Below are 20,941 nucleotides of genomic sequence, written 5' to 3' on the forward strand. Positions count from 1 at the left end.
AGTCAGGTGATTTTAGTGTCTTATTTTAATCTATGGTTTAAAGGTAAAGTTAGGCTTAAATTGAGATACAAATACTTTGTAAAAAGTATTCTTTTACAACAGCTTTTACCCACAAGCCATCAGACTTCTCAACGAAGCACTCAAACACGCCGCACGCAACACACGCACACACTCATAACACTTTATTTATTTATTTGTATTAATGTCTCTTATGTTGTTGTTGTGTTGTTGCTTAATTTATTGGTATTAATGTTTCTTCTGTTCTTATTCATTTTCTTGTGTTTTTCTTTCTTTCTTTTTTGGGAGAACGACCAGAACAAGAATTTCATTGCATAGCAGAACCACCAGTTTTACTGTGCATATGACAATAAAACTCTTGAATCTTGAATCTTCTGGGTGAATGGACATATTCCCACAGAAGTCCTAGAGGAAAGATTAGCTACAAAGCGGGACCAACTCAATGTTTCATGCTTCAACATTCATTCTATTCAGTATGAAATGTCAAAACTTCAAAAAAAAAAAAAAAAAAAAAATATATATATATATACTGTATATATATGTATACTGTTAAACCACATGCAGTTTTTCTCATGTTTAAACGTTTAGAGGGAAAGAAGAAAAGATTTCCAGAAAGAGTGCAGCACACTTGCGTCATTTCTTTCATCTATCATCCAAAAGCTGATGTCATTCTTTGGGCAGCATTCTTTCAAACCAAGACAAGACAGACGCTGTAACTTCAATCAAGGTGACTTCATGAGCTTTGCGGCCAAGGCTGACATATGAGCAACACCTCTGATAATGACAGGCTGTAATCATGGTTCACGGTGATGATGGAGGAATTTGGCAACCTCTACCCCTCAATGTTCATCCCTTGTTTTTTTTTTTTTTTTTCGAACAAGGTGGCCTGGTGATGTCATTTTAAGACTGTGCTGACTCTGTGTCTGGCGTCTGTGATGATAATGGCTTAAGACTCTACATCTTTTTAGGAAATACACAGACAATCATATCATAATGTGACACCTACTCATAAACAATTTGTTCTCCTAGTGCCTTATCATCGGAGGAGGTCCGTGCGGCCTGCGTACAGCCATCGAGCTAACCTTGATGGGCACCAAGGTGATGGTGATCGAGAAGAGGGACTCCTTCTCCAGGAACAACGTGCTGCACCTTTGGCCCTTCACCATTCATGACCTAAGAGGCCTTGGGGCCAAAAAGTTTTATGGCAAATTCTGTGCCGGCGCCATAGATCACATCAGTGAGTACTTACTCAGCAGTAGTCGGTGTTGTGAATGACCGATGTTTTGCAGTTACACAGAAGTGTTCATGATACTGTTTTGCCTCTCATGATGCAGATTTCCGCTATCTTCTCAAAGAGCCTTCACCAAGACAGTATTAATTTCAGTTTTTGCCTTAAGTGTGTGTATATTTTTAGATAATAATTAACATGCACAATCTTAGCAATTGTTCAGAGGTATATTTCATTGCATGCTGTACAAGTATAACAGTGTATGCGATAAATAAAAGTCATGTGGAAGTTCAGCCTTTAGCCTCTAATGCAGGGGTCGGGAACCTTTTTGGCTAAGAGAGCCATGAAAGCCACATATTTTAAAATGTATTTCCGTGAGAGCCATATCATATTTTTTTAACACCGAATACAACCAAATGTGTGTATACAGTATTTAAGGAATACTAGCAATTTTAGAATATCAGTCTCTGAATGTATTCTTTGTAATAATGTTGTTATATTGAAGCTAACCAATAATAAATAACTTTTTACCATTAATGCAACTTCTGGTGCTGCATAGTTTTGTGACCTACTCCGTATCTTTCTTTCTTTTCCTTTTTCATCAAAAGGGTTGTCTCTGCACAATTAGCTAGCTGACTATTTGATTAAAGAAGGTTTGATTAAATGAGGGACAACCCCAATAATAATCAAGTTTTGGTGTCTGACACGGAAAACATGGGAAGGACAGCTGGCATTGCGCTAGAAAAAAAAATGGATGGGTTAAAATGCATTACAATGCATATTTTGAATTTTGTAATGTTTTTGTTTCTGTAATGTTTTACTTTAAAATGTCAGGAAAACAAATTAAAATAAACACATTTTATGGTGTTAAGAAATGTCTGAGAGCCAGATGCAGTCATCAAAAGAGCCACATCTGGCTCCCGAGCCATAGGTTCCCTACCCCTGCTCTAATGCAATAATAATTTTTCGTTTTTTTCCTGTATTCTAACAAGACAGAAAAATCATTATATTGTATTTGCCGATTCTAGTACAGTATTGCAAAATCAACCAAGCTAGTGACTGCTTAGTTACTTTTAGTAAATGATTGTTTCAGCAACCCTTAACAATATGGCTTTGTTAGAATCAAACATCCACTTTTAATTATGTTCATTTAATAAAAGTGTTTATTATTGTGTTTGTAGTTAGCATTATTCTATATACAGTAATCCCTCGTTTATCACGGTCAATTAGTTCCAGACTGACAATTATGAGTGGATTTCTGCAAAGTAGGGTTCCTTATTTATAAATGGAATATTTTCATAGTTAGAAAACCTGTTTACGACATTCTAAATACGGGTTTTAACATTACTAGAGCCCTCTCGACATGAAATAACACCCCCATAGTCACCCTTACACTCCTATTAACCAATATAGTAGACATAATAAGAGTAAATAAGCCATTTAAGACATAAATAAGACTTGTGGTAGTGTGTGTTGCTATAAATGTCTTTCCATAGGTAATGGAGAAACCACGAAACAGCATGATTTATGAATATATTTTTGAAAAACTGAGGAGGGAGGCGAGGCGAGGGACAAATGTATAATACTCTAAATTATACTGTTTCTACTATCTTGACTAACTCATTTAGCTACATGAGTGGGGCAAAATATTACAAACACTCACATCAATGTGATGCAGTGGCATCGTACACCATTGCAAACTGCAGCCATCATTCTTTATAATGCACATTATCCACAGATTATTGTGATTAAAAGACTACAATTTCTGTAAAACATTGTTTCTCAAGTAGTGGGGTGAGCCCCCCCTGGGGGTGGGGATTGGGGAGAGGAGGGTGCAGTGAACTGACGTGAGTGGCAGGTACTACTTTCAATGTTAGTGCAGACCTGCCAACATGTACACCTTTATTGTACTCAAAATGCAATTTGACTCATGAATACGCTTGGATGTTTGACAGCTCTCCATTTTGTTGCATTTCGCTGGTTTCAGTTTGGAGTTCAGTATGTACAGTACAGATAAATGAATAGATATTACTATTTTTCAATCGTATTTCAAATCAGGGGGGCATGAAAACATTTCTTTCCCCGACGGGGGGCATGACAGAAAATAATTGAGAACCACATACAATATTTTGTAATATTATTATTGTTGTTATTGAACTGAGCTGTATTATCTTTGCAACGATATTAAGAAGCTCCTCTATTGGAACTTGAACATGGACAGTGTACGTAATGGTATGGCCACCGTGCATGTATTAACTTCATGCTAATGTAATCTAATCGTTTTCAAGGTGTGTCACAGTGAGCCACCCTTTAGATGATGTAATACATTTGGGCCCCCCCTACAGCACTACCTGAAATAAGTGATCTTCTGGAGCACATTTTGTCAAATTTTCTGCTCACCCCAGGCTCTGTTCACGTTCTCATTGTATGAACTAAAATCTATTCTCTTTGCTTTAAACATAACTGAAGTTATATTAGCAGCTTTGGAAATATGTTTTTATTTTTATTTTTATCAAGCTGCTCTCTCTTGAGGTTTTCTGCCACCTCCAAGTAGGAGGCCCACCTCACACTTTGTAAAGCCCTGATTGAATCTATGATTTACTGAAAGACTGAAGCGTACTGTACTGTGTCTTAACAGGTATTAGGCAGCTGCAGCTGATCCTGTTGAAGGTGGCCCTCATCGTTGGAGTAGAGTTTCACATCAATGTGGAGTTTGTCAAGCTGCTGGAGCCTCCCGAGGACCAAGAAAATGAAGGTACTCCTCCATCCTAGCAATAACAAAGCTACAGGAGAAGATAGAGAAGCAGTCACCTTAATAATAAGCTCCTATGTGTGACGGCAGCAGGAGAAATAACTTGACCTGCCCCTCCCACTTTGACTTTGCAGCTGTAATATCACTACGCTGATAACAAGCGCCTCGCCTAAATTTAGACATACTTCTTTCCCCCTTTGCTGAGGCTTAGTGGTTGCTCTTAATATGGTGGAATGAATTTTCCACATAGGCGTATTACACAACAAAATGCCAAGCGTGGGTCACAGTCTCATGCTGTGAATGTAAACCAAAACAAGAAGAGTTCTAAATATGAGCAGATATTTGATAGCTATGGTGCATGAAGCTGTATACTGTATTCCTGCTTTGATTGAGATCATACTGCAAAGAAGTATGAGCAAAACGTATCAATGGTAGCCAATGATTTCATTCATATGCGGTATCCCTAAAGCCAAAGCGAGTCTTCATCAGTTTCTCACGCTATGTGGCCTTTTCTGACTCCGCCAGAGGAATAAGGCACAAAGAGAATATTTATATAATGTGTTTTCCCTCCTTCCTCCCCCTCGCGCCCCTGTTTTTTCTGTGGTCCTCTCTCTCTTTCAGGGATAGGTTGGAGAGCTGCAATCCGACCTGCTGATCACCCCGTGGCTGACTTTGAGTTTGAAGTTGTGGTGGGGGCGGATGGGCGCAGGAACACACTGGAAGGTGAGAAGTCGCCAAAGAAAAGGGATTAAACGTGTTTACGCCTAGAGGAAGTACTTTACTTGAAAGGAACATAGGGACAATGCCTAATATTAAGTTACCACATAAGGTCAAGAAAAAAAAAGGAACATCCGAGACTCAAATATAATTTTTCCCCCAGCGCTAAAATCACATGGCTGTACTTTTTCAGTCCAAATGTTCAAACTGCTGATTAAAACCGAATTAAATGTTCGATTCTTTGGTAGGGTGGGTGTAAATTGTATTTAATAACACTTAACTTTTTATTTATTCTTTATTCATTTTATTGGTATTATTATTTTTTTATTGGATTTATTATTAGTAATGTATTAGTGATGGAGTAGTAATAATTAGTAATAATAATTAGTAATAAATACACCACGTATTACAATAATAATAATTATCTCCTATCTACAGTATCTACCAGTATATTGGTATTACCATTTATCTCAACTGCCAATGCATTTTTGAGTTCTCTCTCCAAAATAAACTAATATAACAAAATATTATAGCAAAACTTTTTCAGAGTGGATCAGAACCCCTATCTACCTAAAGCCCCCCCCATTGGAAAGGTACACATATCCGTCTCTGAGCCTGTAGAAGTCATGTCAAAGCACCAAGGAATCAGAATACATAAATAGAATACACCACAGGGGAGCAGCTGATGCACGCTGGAGCTACTCCATGTTTTTGCATTCAATGTTTTTAGATTCTCTCTGCTTGCTGCGGTCAACCCAACAACCAATACACTTCAGAGGCTTATTCCTAAAAAGGTCAATTTTGTGCACAACAAGATTTTTGCCTCATTCTTTCATCATGAAGCAGCCTTGGGGTAATGAGTCGGTCTGCTTTTTTTGTGGGCTATATGTAGCAAAGCTGCCTTATTTTTAGTTGGGGCGAATATTTTTTCTTTTTTTTCCTGCAATCCCAACTTCAGCAATGTTTAGCAAAAGTGACCCTTTCGTATGAATGACTAAAAAGGTGGCATGTGCAAAATAGGACATTTGAAATGTTCCTCATTGGGTCATTGTAAAGCTAATGACCTCAGTATTTTGGTATTTGTTGCTGACTTTGTTAAAGTGGACAGAGAACGTGCGCATACCCTTGTTAAAATACAATAGCCCATGCTTGGGCACGTTTACTCCAAACACTCTGATTTCCTCCCACAAAAACATGCATGTTAGGTTAAGTGGAGACTTTAAATTGCCCGTAGGTGTGAATGTGAGTGTGAATAATGTGATTGACTGGTGACCAGTCCAGTGTGTACCCCACCTCTCACTTAAAGTCAACTTGAATAGGCTCCAGCCAGCTTACCCGTGACCCTGAAAAGGTACGAGGTAGAAAATAATAATAATAATAATAATATTAATAATAAATTAATGAATATTTTGTCCTTAAAAGAGGTTTATTTTTTAAATGTATTAGCCAGGTTATATGTTAAAATGTAACTGTGTTGTTTTAAAATAATTATTGTTATAAATAATATTTCTTTAAACAATTCATAATATTGATTATTACTTATTTAATTACTTTTGGGTTTTTTTACATCTGAAAAAATGGTACTTTAAAAAGGATATATTTGCTTTATGTATCCACTGGCCAGCAGGATCACAAAAACTGTATTTACCGTAATTTCCAGACTATAGACATGGTATATTTAGTACACAAATATGACACACAGACAGATTTTTTTAACTTCTGATTAAACAAATGCTTTTTTTCCAAACAGTGTGGAACAGTGAGTGTAACACAGCTAGTTAAACAGTAGCCTACCAGAAACGTCATTCATCGTCGTCTTCATCCTCCTCCTGGGAAGTAAAACCACTATAGTCATCTTCTTCAGCATCAGAATTGAACAGCCTCATAATTCTTTTGTCATACACTCCGTCAGTCTCTCTCTTTCGTTGTTGCTTTCTTCTCCAGGCAAGTTAGCCCTTTGGCTTGAACTGTCCTCTTCAAACCTGTCGGTGATAGTGGATTTTATGACACACTATAAACCTTGCAATCCTAGCTCTACTTGAAGTTCCCAGCGTCACTCGTTAACTCTGATGATGAGAGACGTGAGACACTTTTTTTCAACATCTGCCGCAGTCCAAGCAGTCCAAACAGAGGCAGTAGTAATTCTACACTCGCTTAGGATTTAAAGATTCAAACTTACTTAAGATTTGTCAGATCAAAACACGATCGCTGTATAAGACTTCAAAACGTGATATTAGCATCCACTTCACTACTTCCTAAAGCTGCACTCTAAGCAACCTGGGAACTGTAGTTCTTTTAGCCACCTGACCGTATCAGTGTAACGGATGTTCTTGTCTATATATGCTGTGTAAGCAGCCTATGATCCGGAAATACCAGTGTGTTTTTTTATGAATACTTGCACATAAGCCTATAGATCCTTTCTTACCTTTTTATTCTCTCTGTGTTTTTGTCTGCAGGTTTCAAAAGAAAAGAATTTCGGGGGAAGCTGGCGATCGCCATCACCGCCAACTTCGTAAACAGGAACACGACAGCGGAGGCCAAGGTGGAGGAGATCAGCGGCGTGGCTTTTATCTTCAACCAGAAGTTCTTTCTTGACCTCAAAGACGAAACAGGTGGGAGACACGATATCAGTGATGCCTTCAGGGACACAACATTTCCCCACAAGCATCTGACAGTTCTGACAGCTCTTCTCTTTGCGGCAGGTATTGACCTGGAGAACATTGTGTACTACAAGGACAACACACACTACTTTGTCATGACGGCAAAGAAACAGAGTCTGCTGGATAAAGGAGTTGTTATCAATGTGAGTTCATAAGTCAATGTCTCTTTATTCCCACATGCACACATATGCATATGCATTGTTTTTGTTTGCTAGCCCACCAGTGGACATGGGGGAATGCTCACGTCAGGCTTATATCATCCTGATGTTATTTGACAGGATTACATGGAGACGCACAGGCTACTGAGCCGTGATAACGTCAACCAGGAAGCTCTTCTGTGCTACGCCCGAGAGGCTGCTGACTTCGGCACCAACTACCAACTTCCCACGCTGGACTTCGCCATGAACCACTGTGGGCAGCCAGACGTCGCCATGTTTGACTTCACCAGCATGCATGCCTCTGAGAACGCTGCTCTGGTCAGGGAGAGATTTGGACACCAGTTGCTGGTTGCTCTCGTAGGCGACAGTCTGTTGGAAGTAAGGGATCAAGATGAGTCTTGATTTATTGATTGACCAATTGCATTACAACATGTTTGCTTACATAACGTATGTCTGATACATTTGCGGCGTGTGTTTACAGCCGTTTTGGCCCATGGGGACAGGCTGCGCCAGAGGCTTCCTGGCTGCTTTTGACACAGCCTGGATGGTAAAGAGCTGGGCTCAGGGTCGAACAGTTCTTGAGGTGCTGGCAGAGAGGTATGAGATACAGTACACTCAGCAGCCACAACATTAGAGAACCTGCATCGATGAAATCCAATGTGAGAGCTGTATCAAAGGATGTGCCTTTACAAACAGAAGAACGCTCAGTTGTAATGACTAGTTTTAGTGTGCACCGGTGTAGAACTACAATACATCATATCTAGAAGTGTTTTATTATGTCTTCTCAAGGGACAATACTGTAGAAATGAAACGCAGATATAATTTAGAGTCGTCTATGTATAGCAGAACACTGGAACCTCCGTTTTCATCATTAATTTGTTCCAAAAGGTCAGATGAAAACTGAGGAAATTTTTCTTGTAGGAAATGATGTAAATCCAATTCATTAATTAACCAATGAATATTAACAAAAACATTTTATTGGGAAAAAATTTAGTTTTGCATGCAGAAAACAATGTGAAAGAATTATAAAACAAGAATTGATGGAACTTGTTGTTGATTCAGACAAGGCGAGATCTAATTGAATAACGTTTCTCATCTTCTTTATCAAATAGCTGGTATTTATAGCTGGCACCATGGTGGGTTATTTAGTATTCACACTCAAAAAAATGTGAGTAGGCAATGCGTAGGATGCTTTGTTTGGGCACTTGATTTCACAAAACGATACAGTACAGGGCAAATGTGCAATATTGCATGACAACCGAGACACTGTGTGCAAACAGAGGCAAAATTTTGTTGAAAATCTTTGACAAAAACTGAATCATATGAAAACTGTGGTGTGCGAAAACCAAAGTTTGACGGTATGGATTTATTGTCCAGAAAGTAACTCAACAGCTCTTGTATTGGATCTCAAGTTACATGTTCTGTGTGGAGTGATACAGCGTTCATTATCTATGCCAGTGATCACCAACAGGCACCAGGTAGTCACCTACGACCACATGAGGCACCCGCAAGCCTGCTTTTCATTCAGATTTTCAGTTAATAATGTGAGAACACTAGAAAGAAATGCATTCTGAAATACAAAATGTGAGTTGTGGAGACCAGCATTTTGTTAAATGTTCTGGTAAAACAAGTATGTACGGTTTGTTTGGTTTGAAATAAGTTATGAAAATAAATGTTGCAAAAAAGAGTAGCTCTTGGCCATTTTCATTTTGTAAAAGTAGCTTTCACAAGAAAAAATGTTGGAAACCACTGATCTATGCATTTGTGTATATTTAGGGAAAGCATTTACAGATTGCTGCCACAGACCACACCAGAAAACATCACCAAAAACTTGGAACAGTACACTATTGACCCAGCAACGCGATACCCCAACCTCATGTCCTCGTGTGTCAGGCCTCTTCAGGTACAAAATGTTTTTTTAATGTTGTTTGCAACTAAATAACACTGTATAACACAGTTTTTTTCTTTTAAACATGTATTAACCTCTTCAGGTGCGTCACTTGTACTTAAGTGTAGAGCTGAATTCCTGCTCTTTGGAGCGTGCTGCCTCCATCCGTCGACCTGTTAATATCTGCAGACGAGGTAGAGCCATCACTGCTGCACTGTCATCTGCCTCTTACTCTGAAAGTATGGTTTTGAGTTTTTCTTAGAGAGGAAGTCATGCTGTGGTTTGTTTTTACATGTGGGTTCACAGAGGAGGAAACTATGAAATGGGAGCTGGCGTGTTGTTGTAAAGCCAAGTTTTTCTTCCTCTTTTAAACTCAAATTTAAGAAAACAATCCGTTTAAAATGTTTCTGTCCCGATGAAACGTGACCTCTGCTCATATACATAAATGTTCAGTGTAAACCTCCTGCAGCATTTACTTGTTTGGGCTTTTATTGTGTAAACCAACTTGCTAGTGCCTTTCCACAGATTCTGAGATCAGACCGGCAAGGCTTCTCACGTGGTGCCAAAAGCAGACAGAGGGCTACCAAAATGTAGAGATCACTGACCTCACATCCTCTTGGAGAAGTGGGCTAGGCCTGTGTGGCCTGATCCATAGGTTCAAACCGCAACTGATGTACGTAACCACTCATAAAACAACCTACACATTACAAACAAGCTAACAACTAACTTGTGTTATCACATGCTCTCTGCTGTATGCGTGTGTCTTTTTTTGCCTAATTTCTACCTGAATATTATGGCTTTGGATGAAACCATTTGCAGGACAAATTATATTATCTTCTGCTTAAATTATTGCCTTTCCACCGTCCCACATGCCACTGCAATTTCATACGGTCATGCAAGTTTTCAGGAACACACTGGCATTCCGCCCTCTGCCCTCCTCCTAATGTACGCCTGTCAGCACAGTGGAATGCTACAAATTGAGTAGGTTTGGAGAAGCAAAGGGGAAAAATAAGGAAGAATCGGGCTTAAGTACTGTGTGTTATTGCTAGGTTAGCGCTCTTATTAACATTATTTTCTGCTGGTGTCTGCACACTGTCAGTGTTGGCTAAGACGTCAGAGCTGCTTCTATTCATCCGTTCATCAAGTCACCCACCCCCCGCCCCCCACAAAAAAGGAGTTGGAAAGAATGTTTCTACGCAAAGCAAATGCATTATGGTGACGTTAAGTGTTTTTACATCCCTGTGCACTTTGTTACATGCAGCTTGCCTGTGGTCACCTGATACCCACAATGCATTTGTCACTTTCCTGTGTTGTTATTGAGGCTTGATAGTAGATAACTCTCAACTGAGAATGAGGACTAAAGCAAAAGGCTGATAGATAGTATCCGCACAACGTCAGTATACAAATACACTGTAGCAAGGAGACAGCTGTGTGGTTGAAATCCTCTCTATGTACTGTACATAATCTGCCTCCCACTCAAGGCCCTATCATCTTTATCCCACAGAGACTTTGAGTCACTAAATGAGGAAAACCAGGCCGCCAACCTCCAGCTGGCTTTTGATATTTTAGAGCGGGAATTTGGAATCAGGCCTTTCGCATCTGTGAAAGAGCTGAGCGGCTCCCTGGAACTGGAGAAGACCAAAATGATAAGTTACCTTTCCAAGATCTATGAACTCTTCAGCGGCACACCTTTCCCTGATGAAGGTACTCCAGTCCACTCATGCTATGCATAACATACAGTGCAGTAAAATGCTTTACTACACTATACAAAACTATACCACGCTACACAAGGTATGCTATACACATATGATGTCATTGTACTCTATTATTCTATATTCTACTCTACTACTATTTTACTATTCTGTGTCATATACAGTAATACTACACTACGCTATATAGATGACTTTTTTGTTCAATCTGTTCTTTTAAAACCACTATTGGTTTAGCATATTATTCAACTATTCTAGCCATTGGTGATGTTCTTATGTTTTTTGGTAGAAAAAAATTAAATCTTGAGTCAATTGGTAATAGTCCCTTTAACTTTATCCATTTGACTTTTAGTGTTTCTTCTTGTCCATGTAATTTTTTTTGTATTGTATCACTAAGTTATGGAGAAAAAAGTTGTTATTCCAGACAAAGAGAAGCTATTGCCTTTCAGTTGATTTCCTGTGCCTAACTGTGTGTGTTGTGCATTCCTCCCAGTCAAATATGCTGGGATGTGTGGAATGTGTATTTGTACCAGCGCTGTGAACCGCTGTAGACTGACGCTTTCTGATGCCACAGACAGACAGACCACTTACATTATTTCACTTTATACAACCGTTTACCTCCTTCTGACATGTAGCTGTTTATTTCAAGTGGAAAGTTTTCCAGCATCAATTCACGAAGTCCTTATTTATATACTCTGTTATGGGCGTTATGCACTGATATTATTTGACGTCTATGGCGGTGGGATGTGGAAAGTCTGTGAGCTTTAATTCAGTCACATGTTGTACCACAGGCTCCAGACGAGGGGATGAAAACAGTGAAGATTATCCATCTAAGGAAGTCCGAAGTAATAATAATGTTCTTAATCTTGCTCTGCCAAGGAAACGTGTTCCGAAGGTAACATTGCATTATTCACTTATAGAAACTACCATTCTTGAATAAGTTTTTTTTTTATCTGTAAAATTGCCAGTGTGTTACTCCTACTGACTTTGTTTTGTCCCCCCCTGCTGGACCTCTAGGATGAGACAAAGTCAGACGGTACAGACCCAATTTACAAAAGGAGGAGAACATTTTGCACTTACTTGGATGAGGTTTGTAGAAATAATTATATATTTTTCAAAAATCAACTACAGTAATTATTGTACTACTATATAGCAATATGATCAGTTGACCACATTTTAAGCTTCCACACTTGAAATAGATTTTTGATGACCTCCTTTATTGAGGGGATGGCAGCTATGGACAGCAAGAACGAGCCCAGTGCATTTTAGATGTACAGTAATCCCTCATTCATTGCAGTTAATTGGTTCCAACTGTAATAAGTGAATTTCCGTGACGTTTATTATTTATTTATAAAAATATTTTTGTAGTTAGAGCATAGAAAACCTGTATACGACCTTCTAAATACAGGTTTTAACATTATTAGAGCCCTTTAGACATTAAATAACACCCCTTAGAGCATAGAAAACCTGTATACGACCTTCTAAATACAGGTTTTAACATTATTAGAGCCCTTTAGACATTAAATAACACCCCTAGTGTCAGCTTTACAGTCGTATTACCCAATATAGTATACAAAATATGACTAAGCAATTTAAAACGTAAATAAGACTTGCACTTGTGTGTGTTGCTACAGTATAAATGTATTGTTCCCTAGGGAAGCAGCGTGAGTGGCGGACTTGATGATGTGATGTCAGGGGTTCAGAGTTGAGTTTCAGATTGCCGTAGCTTATGGCCGTAAAAGTAGCACGTGTTTTAATTTGGGTTTTTTAGACTGAAGTCAAGAAATTCGAACCGTGAAGTGGCGGGGGATGACTGTATATACCACTAGCAAACACATTTTATAGAAAGCCTACTTGTTTACTATGGATACTTGAATGTAGAGAACAATGCCACAGGAATGGGATACAGCAATCTTTCAATACTTGTAATAGAACAAAATGATGATGCAAATCTAAGGTTAATGTGCAGTGATGTTTTAAAGATATGTAACCCAGCACACCAGCCCAGTACAGATGGCATCAAGCAGTATACATTTGAAATAAAGTGTATACTGTATGTGTACTATTGTGTACTATGTGTAATTCCTCCATTACAGGCCACCAGTGTACCCACTAAAAGCTCCTCAGCGCTAGACGGAAGGGAACCCAAAGAGAACAAAGTGCGCTCCATGGCTACACAGTTACAAGCAAAGTTTGACAGCACAACAAGCTACACCCAACGCAAACAGGTGAGAACTAAATCAACTATATCGTTGATTTGGCAGTGTATTTTCAAGATGCAATACTGTTGGCAGTATCTATGGCGGGACTTCTTCCTTTCGCTGCTGCTAAATATCTTTTCTTGTCTCTTACACACAGCTCTGGTTTCTTTTTTTTATTAACCGTCTTTCCCATCCTTTCTGCCAAATCTCAGTCAGACTGTGAGAGGTCATTCCCTCTTCATAGTCTCGGCCCTGCTGAGTATGTGCACTTAAAACCCTCGCCTCCTGTTCCGCCCAAACCTCCTCCCGAAATGCAGGTAGACACTTGGAGTGAAGTTAGGAAGACAAGCAATCTGCCTAGGTTCACCTAATCTGCATGCTACAATGCATGAGAGAGAATGCAGCCTCATATACTGTATATGTAGGAAATTAAGCTCTAATAGACACATTTTCCTACAGTGTACTATTCAGTTTGCTATTTAGAGAACATACTGGTGATTTTTTTACATTCTTTAGCCCTCAAATTGTTTCACGTGTCACTGAGACGTTGCCAGTGAGACTTTGCAGTGCGATCGGGATCTGTAACGTAACGTAATCTGTAACGTAAGTAGCACTTTTGCACACAAGCACTATAAATCGTAATTAAACAGATGGCAGCATGACAGTCCCACAAAGTGATAACTGATTAGAAGTGAGGAGAAAAAACAAGTGCAACTGACAAAGAACTGGCATGAGCTTTGACCCCAGCTATTTGCATGACCCTGCCACTCGACAGCGTGGTCAAGAGTTGTGCATTGCCGCAGGGAGGTGGAAGTGGACTCGTCTGTGAGGTGAACTGCCCTTCTTTTCCTTCTTTTGTGATGGCCCATGAGGGGAATTTTGTTTTTATGCTATGTTGTAATTGTATTCGATATACCATAATAATAATATTTTAAATATTAAATCCAGCACAACCTGTTATACAGTACATGATGTTAGTTGTCTTTCAGAAGTCTACATTTTACTATAGCATAATAGAAAGTGAAATGTTATTTTGATCTGTTTTTGGGTCAAACACTTGTCGCCATCGTAAAACATGTATTCAGTAACTACAGGCAATGTTTCAGATATAAATCATAATTATAAATGTACATAGATATAAATATAAACAACGTTAAAAGAAATAAGAATAAGAAAAAGAAAACTGTTAATGAATAAAAAATAAGGTAAATATGTGAACAAATTAGTAAATTAAAAATAAATTAAATGAAAATAAAAATTAATTTAAAAATGAATCAATTGAAAATAAATTAAATGTCAGTCTTTGTCTTTTGTGCCTTTCTTTTTTTTTGTAGTCAAAATGTATCTTTAATATTTCTCCAATTCCTGTGAATGTTAGAGAACGAGTACTTTGGCTTCTTCCAGGTCTCCATTTGACTAGATTTTACAGTTGGTTCCCCAAGTGCCTTAAATTTTCTCCTCCTTCCTTAAGTCTTGTGCTTTCTTTGCGATCATTCATTTAAAAACGTGTTGCTTTTACTTTTTGTTGGTGAACTTTATGATGATGACAGGTATATAGTGGAATGCGTGTATTAATGCTGTTTAAATCCTCATCCACCTCCTACTGATTGCAGAAAGTTGGCCACCTGTTGCTCTGTTGAGGCAACATTCATTTCGTCAGCTGCCTTGGCATAAGACCTTGGTGCAATGTAGAGCCCAGTCGCAATCACGTCATTCCTGTGTGTACTTTGTTATACTGTAACTCATCCGCTCCGCACATCAGTTGCAGTATGAGTTTATGCTTCATCGTTTTGCTTCTTTACTGCATTCACTTTTTCTCCCAATCCAGCAATTTGTTTGCAAAGCGCAACACTATTGTCCTTAAATTCCTTAACATTACTTTTGGCAGATTATGACTGCTTTTCATTCACCTTTCCTATTTTATCATTTACCTCCTTGCAAAAGTTGTCAAATTCCTCGTTAAATAACTTTGTTGATCTTAGTGGTGTATTGTTTCTGCGACTCTTCCACGTTCTCCTCCTCGTCCCGATGGACATTTGAGGCAACCGAAGCCTTTTTCTGTCATTGTGTCGGTAAGCTAGGTTTGAAAGAGCATTTTGAGTCACAAATTTGTAATTTTGTCAAATGTTTGCAGTCTTCTCACCTCACATGTCAGACGTCAAGTTCTTGAACCCACCAACCACAACGTTTCAGAAACAGTGCTTGATTCAGCTGATTACATCATTTTATCCTCAAATAAAGCTTAGCTGGTCGTAGATTCAGTGCAAGCTGATTACATAAGGAAATCAATCCAAATACAGTTGAAATGCACTGATATTTAGTTCACGGGCTGAGACATTGCCTTTGGTAGTGATGTGGTTCACATAGCTGACTTTCATGCAGCTGCCGTGGCCTCATTTACCTTCACGCTGTGATTGATTGTTAAACAGTCCAGGCTCCAGGCGGACAAATGGATGGGCTGAAGCATGTAAAACCATCAGTAACCTTGCGTAAGTGAAGCCTAACCTCTGAGTCCTTGACAGTGTATATCATCACTTTCAGTTTCAAGCCCGTATCAGACACGCGGCACAAAACTTAGCCCGTGTGCCAGCCGAGGCACAACGCAAAGACCAGCAGCTCCCACCTCAGCCTCAGTGCTCCTTCTCTGGCGTGAAGCTCAGACATGTGGCTCAGACACATGAACAGGCCAAGGCCCCACAAGAACCAGAGAGTGCGGTGTGCACCACACCTTCCGTCCACTCGGCAGTCGCGGTCATGTCGAGAGTTCTGCAGCGCCTTAAGGAGGTGGATGAACTCATCTGTGAGGTGAACAGCCCTCCTTTCACTTCTTTTCCAGCCAGTTGCATGTTGTGATGGCCCGCGAAGAAATGTTGATTATATATCATGCCTTTTGTAATGTGCACTTAGTTGCTGAAGTCAGCCCTTAATTATTCCTGCAGCTGGAACATGGCAGGCCAACAAACCTGGCACAGGTTGTGGCAGATTACTGGCTCTTCTGAGTTTGTGTGCGTGGAGCGGCTTGGCCCACAACAAGCAACAGACGGAGGTTCGAATCTGGCCAGTTTAATCATTCACATTTCTAGCTAAAAAAAACAACAATATCTTGACCTTTTGAATGAGTTTGAGTCAAGTTTAGTTGATTTTTACAATATGCTGCATCTGTTAATCATTTAGTTGTGCATTTAGCATGTGTTAAACCCAAACATTCCTTGGTGATGATGTAGTTTGCTATCCAAAGGTGTACTAAGGTCAGTCATAGAATTACGAGAACAATAATTGTAAAAGTAAAGTTTCAATATTGTATGAATAAAGTCGCAACATAAAAAAATGGACACCTGTGCTAAGATGAGAATCTAAAGTTTGAAAAACAATGGAATATTTTGTCGCATCAACACCATCATCAGTATGAACATCAGTATGTATACAACTGCTTACGCCGACGGGAGTCAGCCAGTCCGAGGGCCGTTGGCATCAACTGGCTCCACTGTATTACAATTTTTTCCTGAAAATGTTCATTGTGGCACTGATACTGTAAATATGTGTCCACTATGGTACAAAGCCAGAGGATATTAGATTCAGCTCATCTTAAAAACTAAAATGGGATTAGCCTAGCCAACCTCAAAACTCAGTAACTCAGAAACAGCAATGCTAAATAAAAGAACAATTTCCAGCTCAAAGCTCAAATGTGGAGTAATCTTGTTAGTTCCAAAAAAAGGGCTAAAAATAATTCAATGCAACACTACTGACGTGAGCCCTGTTGTGTCTTACGCTAGCATCTATGCTAATATTATGTCGGCAGCCATGTTTATTTAAAAACTTGATGTTTTGAAGCTGTTTATTTTGTATATTTTGGCTTGTTTAGCTTCTGAATATTTATTGGAGCATTGAATTTCTTCACCCAACTATAGGATCGAGTACACAACAAAAAGAAACCCATTGTTCTTTACTTGCGCTATTAGGGAAACACGTAGCTACAGTGATACAGTCATCCCTCGTTTATCACTGTTAATTGGTTCCAGGCCCGACCATGATAAGTGAATTTAGGATTAGGAAAGTAGGATTCTTTATTTATCAATGGAATATTTTTGTGGATTGAGCATAACCTACTTACGACCTTCTAAATGTTATTTTAACGCTTTTAGACATGAAATAACACCCCTATAGTCACCTTTACACTCATATTACCTAATATAGTAGACATAACAAGAGAAAATAAGACATAATATAGACTCACACATGTTAGCATTGGGAGAGGTCCTATTTGTTGTGGTGACACCGACACCCACCGGTGTAGAATACTACATACCACGTGTCTTTCAATGAATCTTCTGAATGCATTATATTTATATTTTTAGTTCATTTAGTCATTTTTCTGCTTGAAAATGCATAAAGTTGGGCCAAAAATACCCCCATTTTGCTTAAATGCGCATACGCTTTAACTAACAATTGGCCATAGTCAACCATGAAACAGCAATGATTTATTATTTAATATATTTTGAAATGCTGTGCTAGAGTGAAGCCGAGAAATTCGAACCGCTATGTGATGAGGGATGACTGTATCTCAATCTTGTCATCACTGTGATATTAATTTACAACCTGAAGAGATGCAGGTGCTGAACAAGTAGACAACAGATAGGAAAAACTCGGCTCATTCTCAGTAGCAAGCATATACATAGACTATTCTTGGTAAGAATGCGTTCCTTTATTCGATCCATTCTTGCAGCCAATGCCAGCTTTGTGTGGGTGTCTCATGTTTGTGTTCCAGTACAGTTTAATACTCACTAAGTGATATGTGGGGGTAAGAAGACAGTGGATAATCCAGCACTCTGCTTCTCAACTGAAAATAGGGAATTATTTAGCTCACTATAGTGCATGGTGAATTATTTTGTCTCCATACAGTGGGGAAAATAAGTATTTGATCTGATATTGTAAGTTCACCCTCTTCCAAAATAATTTTGAAGGTAGGTTTATTGTAACAGACACAGAATGTAAAAAAATCCAGAAAAAACGTAATAAAATTTACAAAATAAATTGTATTTAATTGAAGTAAATAAGTGTTTGATCCCCAGGAAAAACGCGGCTTAGTACTTGGTGGAGAAACCCTTGTTGGCAAACACAGAGGTCAGATGTATCTTGTACTTGGTCACAAGGGTTACACCCTGGAGGGATTTTGGTCCTCGAAGCAGAATGTTTCCACCTCCATGTTTGACAGTAGGGATGTTGTTGTTGTTGTTGTTGCATCCTATTTAGTATTTCTCGGCCTCCAAACGGCCTCAATTTTGGTCTCATCTGACCACATCACATTCTCCCAAGCCTTGTCCGAAGTTTGCCAGTGAACACCTAAATAACCACACGGACCTTCTGTTGCAGGAGGCTCTTGCAGATAATGATTGGTTCAAATACTTATTTCCTCCAATCAAATACTAACTATAACCTTTATTTAATGGGGTTTTTGGGCATTTTTTTTTACATTCTGACTCTACTGGTGACCAACACCTACCATAAAAGTTCTGGACTGTTCGTATCTTTGTCAAATAGTGTATCAAATATCAAAGGTAGTTGTCTATGTGGGCAGAAGCGGCGAGATTGATGTTTTGTTCCTGTTCCCGTTATTTTAGAAAAAAGCTCAGTCGCAGCAAACTAGAGCGTTTCAGTCAAAGAGCGTAAAGGAAAAAGCAGCTCACCTCAGCAGTTTGGTCTCAGCAGACAGCTCTGTTATCAAGGTGACTATGATATGCTTTACTTTTGACCCCCTTCCCTGGCCTGTGTTTGCTTGCATGTTTGGACACCTGCGGCATGGAGTGTATTTTGGATTCTCAACACTTCAACAAAGGTTACACGAAGCTTACACATGCCTAATGTCGTAGTGCTGGGCATCTGTTCATCAGTGAGTTGCAGTGTATTTTATTGGGTGTGAAATGTACACTATATGGACAAAAGTGTTAGGACACTATGGCATGTGTCACGGCCATGTGTCCCAACACACAGGACATGTAAATAAAATCTCAGCTGGTCTCCATTTATGCAGATATTACCACTTCAGATTATCTGGGATGACTCTCTATAAAATGGTGTGTGTCTGACAATTTTTTTTGTCCATATGTGAGGTCAGAGGTCACTGACTTTGGACCTCCAGAGAGAGGTCTTGCTGACTTGCCATCTCTGTTGTAGTTCATCCCAAAGATGTTAGATAGTCTTTGACAACAGCTTTTATGGAGCCTTCTCCAAACTTTTCCCACAAAGTTGGAAGCGTAGAGTTGTCCAGGATGGTTTTATTCCAAATTGTTTATTTGAGAGCACCACACATATGGTCGGTTGTGAGGTTTGCACCATTCTTATTTGTGTACTCTTTTTTTTGTTTGTGGTTTATAAACATCACACAGAGTCAACATCACATCTTCGTACTGTATTTACTGCATGTGCCACTGGCTAATAAATGTTCCAGCATCTTATTTCACATGTTGGCTTTGCTGTGTCTGCTTTTTATGCACGTGTGCTTTCAATCAATAGCAGCCCTCACACAGGAGATGGAGCGTGTGGTGCAGTGTGTCGTTTGTGGTTCTTTGTGGGCTCCCCTACTCCACCCGTCCCAAGCAGTCCGCTCCAATGTAACATCTTTTTCAAGCTTTCATTGGTTGGAGTGTGTCATGGTACATCATTGTAATTTTTACTTGTTGGAAGCATTTTCACTTCCCAACAGCAATTTGTTACAATTTAGAAAAAAAGGCGATAACTTGTTTTTTTTTTTTATAATTTTGACTTAAAATTCTTCCATAAGCATGTGTATTCCCCTTCTGTTTGTGCAAAGCATGCACAGTGTACCGAGATTTGAAATGGTTGAACGTTGGAAGGTTTGAAAACTGCTTGAATTTGGGATGAAGTGCTGAAACTGTCATGTCGATATCAATTTCTTTCCCAACAAATAGTTAGATATGAATGAATACAGTGGAGCCTCAAAACGTCTCATTGTGATCTTGAGTTTCAACAGAGATTTTCAGAGGCACCTGAGCTTGCTGAAAGGAAGGTGCTTTTTTTTATCAGGGCAAGCAATGACCAAAATGGAACTCGCAATGAGCTTAACACAATGGGACAAGAACACTACAAAAATGAAAAAAATGATAGCACAACATGTAACAAGTAGGAAAAATACTGCTACTGCTGGGAATAATAAACAACAATCTGCGTAACAATTAGATATCAGATATCGGTCCAATATCAGCAAAAAAAACGAGTATCGGATTATATCGGCCTACATCTAAAATCTTAGATATTGGCTGGTGATTGGCTGGAGTGCAAAACTTGCAAGACCACGGCTCTCTCAATCATACACCGCTGTTTGGAAAAACTCCCACGGGATGGCAAAAAGTCATTGGCTATAACCGAAAAGAGCCAGCCCCACCCGGTCGGTGGTAAGTAATGTCAAATTTAAACACTCAAAGCACCCCGAGCCTCGCTACATTATGCCTGTTGTCGATAAAACTGTACACCAGACGCAAAAGGAAGTTCGGTCGTCCCTTGCCACTTCGCGGTTCGAACATCACAAACTCTGTCGCGGCTTTTCAACAATTCCTTAATAAATGATCGCTGGTTTGTGGTTGACTATGGCCCAT

The 20,941-nt window shown here is 39.2% G+C and overlaps 1 protein-coding gene across 12 annotated transcripts in view; it reads left to right on the forward strand.

Annotated features, from left to right (window-relative positions):
• Positions 1-20,941, forward strand: part of mical2a (microtubule associated monooxygenase, calponin and LIM domain containing 2a) — a 45,434-nt gene that overhangs the window by 18,499 nt on the left and 5,994 nt on the right. For 5 of the 12 annotated variants that reach the window (XM_054771249.1, XM_054771248.1, XM_054771244.1 and 2 more), the window contains 17 exons: positions 1,048-1,255; positions 3,885-4,001; positions 4,620-4,721; positions 7,172-7,327; positions 7,418-7,518; positions 7,654-7,911; positions 8,015-8,130; positions 9,310-9,428; positions 9,517-9,660; positions 9,947-10,094; positions 10,926-11,125; positions 11,922-12,025; positions 12,148-12,219; positions 13,227-13,358; positions 13,544-13,648; positions 15,873-16,136; positions 18,950-19,054. In XM_054771249.1, the coding sequence (XP_054627224.1) occupies positions 1,048-1,255; positions 3,885-4,001; positions 4,620-4,721; positions 7,172-7,327; positions 7,418-7,518; positions 7,654-7,911; positions 8,015-8,130; positions 9,310-9,428; positions 9,517-9,660; positions 9,947-10,094; positions 10,926-11,125; positions 11,922-12,025; positions 12,148-12,219; positions 13,227-13,358; positions 13,544-13,648; positions 15,873-16,136; positions 18,950-19,054 (2,451 nt within the window). Of the gene's footprint in view, positions 1-1,047; positions 1,256-3,884; positions 4,002-4,619; positions 4,722-7,171; positions 7,328-7,417; positions 7,519-7,653; positions 7,912-8,014; positions 8,131-9,309; positions 9,429-9,516; positions 9,661-9,946; positions 10,095-10,925; positions 11,126-11,921; positions 12,026-12,147; positions 12,220-13,226; positions 13,359-13,488; positions 13,649-15,853; positions 16,164-18,949; positions 19,055-20,941 lie in introns of those variants that run through there. The other 7 variants (XM_054771255.1, XM_054771252.1, XM_054771245.1 and 4 more) reach the window with 6 other exon arrangements.

The sequence above is a fragment of the Dunckerocampus dactyliophorus genome, chromosome 3 (genome assembly GCF_027744805.1).
Source record: "Dunckerocampus dactyliophorus isolate RoL2022-P2 chromosome 3, RoL_Ddac_1.1, whole genome shotgun sequence".
In the NCBI taxonomy this organism is placed as follows: domain Eukaryota; kingdom Metazoa; phylum Chordata; class Actinopteri; order Syngnathiformes; family Syngnathidae; genus Dunckerocampus; species Dunckerocampus dactyliophorus.